Source organism: Myotis davidii, unplaced genomic scaffold (genome assembly GCF_000327345.1).
Source record: "Myotis davidii unplaced genomic scaffold, ASM32734v1 scaffold359, whole genome shotgun sequence".
NCBI classification, from domain to species: Eukaryota; Metazoa; Chordata; class Mammalia; order Chiroptera; family Vespertilionidae; genus Myotis; species Myotis davidii.
The window spans coordinates 813,283-819,857 of record NW_006290460.1 but is presented as its reverse complement, the minus strand read 5'-3'; the positions used below and the strand labels follow the sequence as shown (position 1 = coordinate 819,857).

At 40.7% G+C, this 6,575-nt stretch overlaps 1 protein-coding gene across 1 annotated transcript in view; it reads left to right on the top strand.

Moving 5' to 3' along the window:
• Positions 1-6,575, top strand: part of CFTR (cystic fibrosis transmembrane conductance regulator) — a 172,911-nt gene that overhangs the window by 99,818 nt on the left and 66,518 nt on the right. The window contains 1 exon segment of the mRNA XM_015563769.1: positions 3,622-3,701. Coding sequence (XP_015419255.1) covers positions 3,622-3,701 — 80 coding nt within the window.

The following is a 6,575-nucleotide window of genomic DNA, read 5'->3' as shown; positions in this document are numbered from 1 at the left end:
TATAGGTTCTTTACCTCCTTTGTTAAGTTTATTCCTAGCTACCATGTGTGTGTGTGTGTGTGTGTGTGTGTGTGTGTGTGTGCAATGGTAAATGGGATTGTTTTTGTTGTTTTTCTTTCTGTGAGTTCATTAATGGTGTATAAAAAGCCATCAATTTCTGGGTGTTGATTTTGCATCCTGCTACATTGCCTAATTCATTTATTAAACCTCATAGTTTTTTTATGGAGTCTTTAGGGTTTTCTATGCACAATATCATGTCATCTGCAAATAAGGACAGTTTTACTTCTTCTTTTCCAATTTGGATGCCTTTTATTTCTTCTTCTTGTCTGATCACTATGGCTAACACTTCCAGTACTATGTCGAACAGGAGTGGTGAGAATGGGCATCCTTGTCTTATTCCCGTTCTTAGGGGAAATGATTTTAGTTTTTGCCCATTGAGTATAATGTTGGCTCTAAGGTTGTCATATAAGGCTTTTATTATGTTGAGATATGATCCCTCCATTCCCATGTTTTAGAGCTAAGAAATTTTATACCTAAAAGGAATGTTAGATTACCTTGATTCAACGATTTTATTTTTTATGGAAAAACTGAGACCCAGAGAAGATAGAGGATTTGTCCAAGTTGCCAACAGCTATAAACAGGCAATGAGAGGTACTGGAAAGAGCATGGGAATTGTTTGAGTCCTAGATTGTCACCATAAGAGTGATGATTATAGGCAAGTTACTCTTCTGAGCCTGAGCCTTGCTTTTGCAACTGTAAAATGGGGGCCTCAGAGGATCCTTGTGAGAATAAAACAGGCAATCTTCTTGCCTGTTACATAGCCAACATGCAATAAAGGTCAGTTCCCTGTTGTTCGTTCTGAGGGGCCCTATTCCCACAGGGGGTGCACTTTCCATTCCCCTCTTTATGTTTCAGAGCTCCTCATTCCTTTAAACACTACACATAGTGGTTAAGAACCTTCTCTCTTTCATAATTAAATGGTTACCATCCTTTTCATTTTCTCATTCATCTTATTTTCCAAACTTTAATCTGCTAGTAAAATGATTCTGAATCATCTCTGTTTTTGCATTTTTCCTTATGTTCATGAGAACTGAAATAGTAAGAATCTTCTCTTTCATAATTAAATGGTTACTATTCATTTCATTTTCTCATTCATCTTATTTTCCAAAGTTTAATCTGCTTTGTAGAATGATTCTGAAAAATCTCTGTTTTTTGCATTTTCCCCTTATGCTCATGAGAACTGAAATAGCAAGAAGACCCTAACATCTAGATGTTCTTTACCCACCCCTACCCATACTCCGAATTTCTGTATGAAAAGATGATGCTTTATTTTAAAAAAACATTGCTGTTACTGAGTTTTTCCGTCTGTTACCTACATACTGAAAGGCCTGTGCCTTCTCACAGTCCGGGACCCCTGCTATAATCAGCAGCAACCAATACTTCCTTGCCTTTATCAATAATATTTAAATCAATAAATATGCATTAAATAATTCCTACAGATAAGGCTTTTGGATGAGGGTTATGCATAATGGAAAATAAATGTGGTGAGGTCCCACTGACCTTTAGGAATTTACAGTCTAGAAACAGAGATAAGACATTTAATACAAGTGACTATGATATAAGACATGGGTGTCCTATATAATAAAAGGCTAATATGTAAATTGACCAAAAAGTGGAGCGACCCCTAGCTGTGACATCCACTGACCACCAGGGGCAGACACTCAACATAGGAGCTGCCCCAGAGATCAGTGCACTCCCACAGGGTGAGCACCACTCAGGCAGAAGCCCGGCTCATGGCTGGCAAGGGCAGGGGCAGTGGCGGGAACCTCTCCCGCCTCTGAGGCAGTGCTAAGGAGCAGAAAGCACAGTGGTAAGGAGCAGCAAGCAGACGGGCAGTAAGGAGCAAGGGCTCCCAGACCGCAAGTGGGATGTCCAACTGCCAGCTTAGGCCTGCTCTCTGCAGAGTGGGATTAAGCCCACAGGCGGACATCCTCCGAGGGGTCCCGGACTGTGAGAAGGCACAGGCCTTGCTGAGGGACTCCTCTGAGTGCACGAATTTCATGCACTGGGCCTTTAGTAGTCATTATACCAGAGGTGCTGACAAGATATAGTAAAGGTATTAAGTGTGTCCAGAGGAGATGCTGGTGCCAACATTGATGTTTCTTTGTAAGAGAGGCATTTGAATTGGCCCAGGAGGGAGAGGAGACATAGATTTGACAAAGATGAGAGGAAATGGTTTTCAGGCAGAGGGAATCTCATAGCAAAGTCATGGAGGTAAGAGAGTGTCGAGTGTATTTAAAGAATAAACCAAGCCCTACTCGGTTTGGCCCAGTGGACAGAGCATCAGCCTGGGTACTGAAGGGTCCTGGGTTTGATTCTGGTCAGGGACACATGCCCAGGTTGTGGGCCAGATCCCAAGTCAGGGGCATGCAGGAGGCAGCCGGTCAATGATTCTCTCTCATCACTGATGTTTTTTATCTCTCTCTCCCTCTCCTTCCTCTCTGAAATCAATAAAAATATATTTTTTTTTAAAAAAAGAAGAAACCAAGAAAGGGATTTAGTTATAAAATTAGTCACGAGAGAATAAAGTACAGCATAGAGAATAAAATCAATAATATTGTAATAACTATGATGCCAGGTAGGTACTAGACTTATTAGGGTGATCACTTTGTAAGATATATAAATATCTAGTCACTCTTTTGTACCTGAAACATATATTCTATGCCAACTATAATTAAAAAATAAAGTTTGAAAAAGAATCAAACAATTTGGCTGAAACAGAATGTTTGAGTAGAGAAGGCTTGTATTAACTAAGGGGTTTAAGGCCAAATCATCGATGGCATTAAATATTAAACTAAGAATTTGGACTTTATCCTGCAGTTGGTGGGGATGGTGGTGAATGATAAGATTCACTATCACTTTGTTTGTACAGCATTATGTTATGAGTTTCACTAAGCCTAGACAATGAATTCCTCAAGGACACGGAACACAGCTTTTTCACCTGTGTCACCTCAGTTTCTTGCATTGTGTCTGATGCATAGTAGACGCCTCATATATAATTCTTTTCTACTTAAGGAAGAATTACCAGACTTATATATATGAGTCTGGACCTTAGAAAATAGGCTAAAGCTTAGATTGCCAGTGAAGAGGGTAGAAAGGGAGAACATGGCTGAGGACATACATGTGGTGTAGGTTCTGGAGAAGCCATGGGTTCTGCAGAGGTGAGTCAAAAATTGGAGGAAATTAGAGAGGAGAGCGATAGGGTCTGACTACAGGTGTAAGTGAATGGTGAGAACATAGCCAGGCTGGCAAGTGTGAGATTGTAATAGGAAGAGTACCCATTCCTGTCATAATTTGTGATAAGGGCTCTATTAAAGACATTAATTTTGGCCTGAACCTTACAGCAATCTGTATTTTATAAAGGTTTAAAAGTGGGAGACAATAACTTGAACACAGTTACTTAGAACCTTTATAGAACACTAAATTTTTCTACGTCCGTATTTGATTACATGATAAGTCTTATTTGAGTTCTGAATGCTTCTGCTATGAGCCAGATTTATAAAATATTAATGTATTTTTTAAGATTACTGATTGTTGAATTTATCTTCTTTTATATTACAGGTGGAATTCTTAATAGATTTTCCAAAGATATAGCAATTTTGGATGATCTTCTGCCTCTTACCATATTTGACTTCATCCAGGTATGTCTTTGTAAAATAAGTATGATTGTCTTTGCATTTGTCATGCTTTTAAAAATAATTATAAAAAAGAAGTAAATGAGTTTTTGCTTATTTTTCATTGGCTTGAGAGTTGAAGTCCTATCTATTGTATGAATTTTATCAATATCAAAAGTCTTCAAAGTAAGCATAATTTTAGTAGATTCAGTGACAACTTAGAATTCTTTACGTACCCAAACCCAAAGCAATTCCACATTAAGGTGTAATAACCAACTACTTGGGAGTGATTTGAGAGTTATAATAAACCACCTTCCCCCAAACTACTGTCCATGAAGTATGACATTTTTGACATTAGCATCACTATTTGAGGGAAGTCACCTACCTCCAAAGGGCCCATGTTAAAATGAAAAACAGTTCTTTGGTGGGCTATGGTTTCAACCATGAATACCATCCACCTCATAGTAAGGACCATAATGCAGGGACAGAATTGTAAATAAATGTTCAAGAAGGTGAGAGGGGAAAGAAAAATGCAGGACTAGTGAGGACTATCCTGGGTGATATAGATCTGAAGAGGCCTCCAGTGCAGCCTGGCTTTGAGCATGTGTCTCTGGGGTATGGTGATCGACTGGTGGTAAGAATAAAGAAGAAGGAGATGAAGATAGGGGTAAGCTATGGAATACTGCATTAGGATTCTATAAGTGACAGGACTTAAGGTGTGTTGTGAATTAATAACCTTGGCTGTAGGACCAGGTTTAAAAACAACTCCTGCCTGACTTCAGTCAAGTCCCAGAGAGCAAATGCCACAGTCTCCATGATCTCCTTGGTGAGACAGTTGGAACAAGATGCAGCCCATCTCGCCATGGGTCATTCTCTCCTCCCACCCACTTTCATGCTCCCCTACCCCTCAATAATAATTCGTTATTTGAGAGAACCCATACAACAAAATAAGGGCTACCACGTTTGTGTGTATACACAACCAACATTGGCAAGTGCGGGAAAACCAGATTTCCAGTTTGCCTCATCTAGTTTTTTTCCTACTTTTGCAGTGTACTGAGTATTTTCTGAATCAATATAAGGCTCACTTCATAAGTCCTTCTGGGAGATTAATTTTTAAATATTCATTTTATAAATTAACAATTTTTGACACATGGATGACTCTCAAATGCTTCCTCTTTGGCAATTTGAATAGTTTCTGCTTAATTTCTGATGTTGGGATTCTTTAGTTCTTGTTTCCAAGGATTTGGGCAGGGCTCTTTTAATTTCCCTATTTTATTTATAGAAAGGTCTACAATAAGGAAGCATAATATATGACAATCAAATATAGTAAAAATATGATTAATTTCAATTTTATTAAAAAATTTTTCATATATAAACTTTTATTGATTTTACAGACAAAGGGAGAAAGAGAGAGAGATAGAAACATCAATGATGAGTGAGAATCATTGATCAGCTTCCTCCTGCACGCCCCCTACTGGGATCGAGCCTGCAATCCAGGCATGTGCCCTTGACCCGAATTGAACCGGGGACCCTCCAGTCTACAAGCTGACGCTCTATCTACTGAGCCAAACCCGCTAGGGCTCCTCTGGTTATATTTAACTATGTTCTGATTAATTTAATTCTAGTCACATTTCAGGGACAAATTTTTGTTCAAAGAAATCATACCTATAAATTTCCTTTTAAAAATTAATTTCTCTTTATTTTCTAACATTTGATAATGTTCTGGCAGTTTTGCTTTTTGGATTGAAATATCATATAACAAAAATGAAGATCCAGATTCTAGTCTGAAGATACGACTATTTATTTTACCTTAACAAGATACTTAATCTCTGAGGGTCTGAGCTTTCTAACCTGTAAAAGGAGGAAGGTAAACCTGGTGATGGTAACTTTCACTACTAAAGTTATCTGCTTCACATTGGCACAACAGAAGTGGACCATAGATGGCAACTTGAAGCCAAACAGAGATAAACTGTATTCTAGCTCCTACTTATCTATCTGTTTGGGTGAATGATTTTTTTTTTTTAATGAAACAGAAGCCCACTCATTTTAAATTACCAAAATCTTCTCTTCTCAGCCTCAAAACCTTTAGATCTTTTTAAATTTCTTCTCTCTTATATACAACTAGAGGCCCAGTGCACAAATTCATACACCAGTGGAGTCCCTTGGCCTGGCCTACAGGATTGGGCCAAAACCAGCTCTCCAACATCCCCCGAGGGGTCCCAGATTACAAGAGGGCACAGACCAGGCCTAGGGACCTCCACTGGTGCACGATCGGGGCTGGAGAGGGACGCGGGAGATTGGCTAGCCAGGGAGGGACCACGGGAGGGCTCCAGGGCATGTCTGGACTGTCTCGCTCAGTCCTGATTGGCCAGATCCCAGCACCAAGCTAACCTACTAGTCGGAGCATCTGCCCCTGATGGTCAGTGCACGTCATAGCGAGCGGTTGAGCAGCCTTAGCATATCATTAGCATATTACACTTTGATTAGTTGAACGGCTGACTAATCGACTGGATACTTAGCATATTAAGTTTTTATTACATAAGACTAGAGGACCGGTGCACAAAAATTTATGCTCTTGGGGGGGAGGGGGGTTCCCTCAGCACAGCCTGTGCCCTCTCGAAGTCTGAGACCCCTCGGGAGATAACGACCTGCTGGCTTAGGCCTGCTCCCGGGTGGCAGAGGGCAGGCCTAATCCCTAGGTTGCAGCCCCTGGTCGGGCTCAGAGCAGGGCCGATTGGGGAGTTGGGGCACCGCCCCCTCTCATGCACAGCAGGGTGGATCGGGATGTTGCGATGCCACCCTCAGTCACGCTCAGGGTAGGGCCTATTGGGGGGTTGGGGCACCCCCTCCTGTCACACTCAAGACAGGGTCGATGGGGAGGTTGCGGGCCCACCCCGTCAC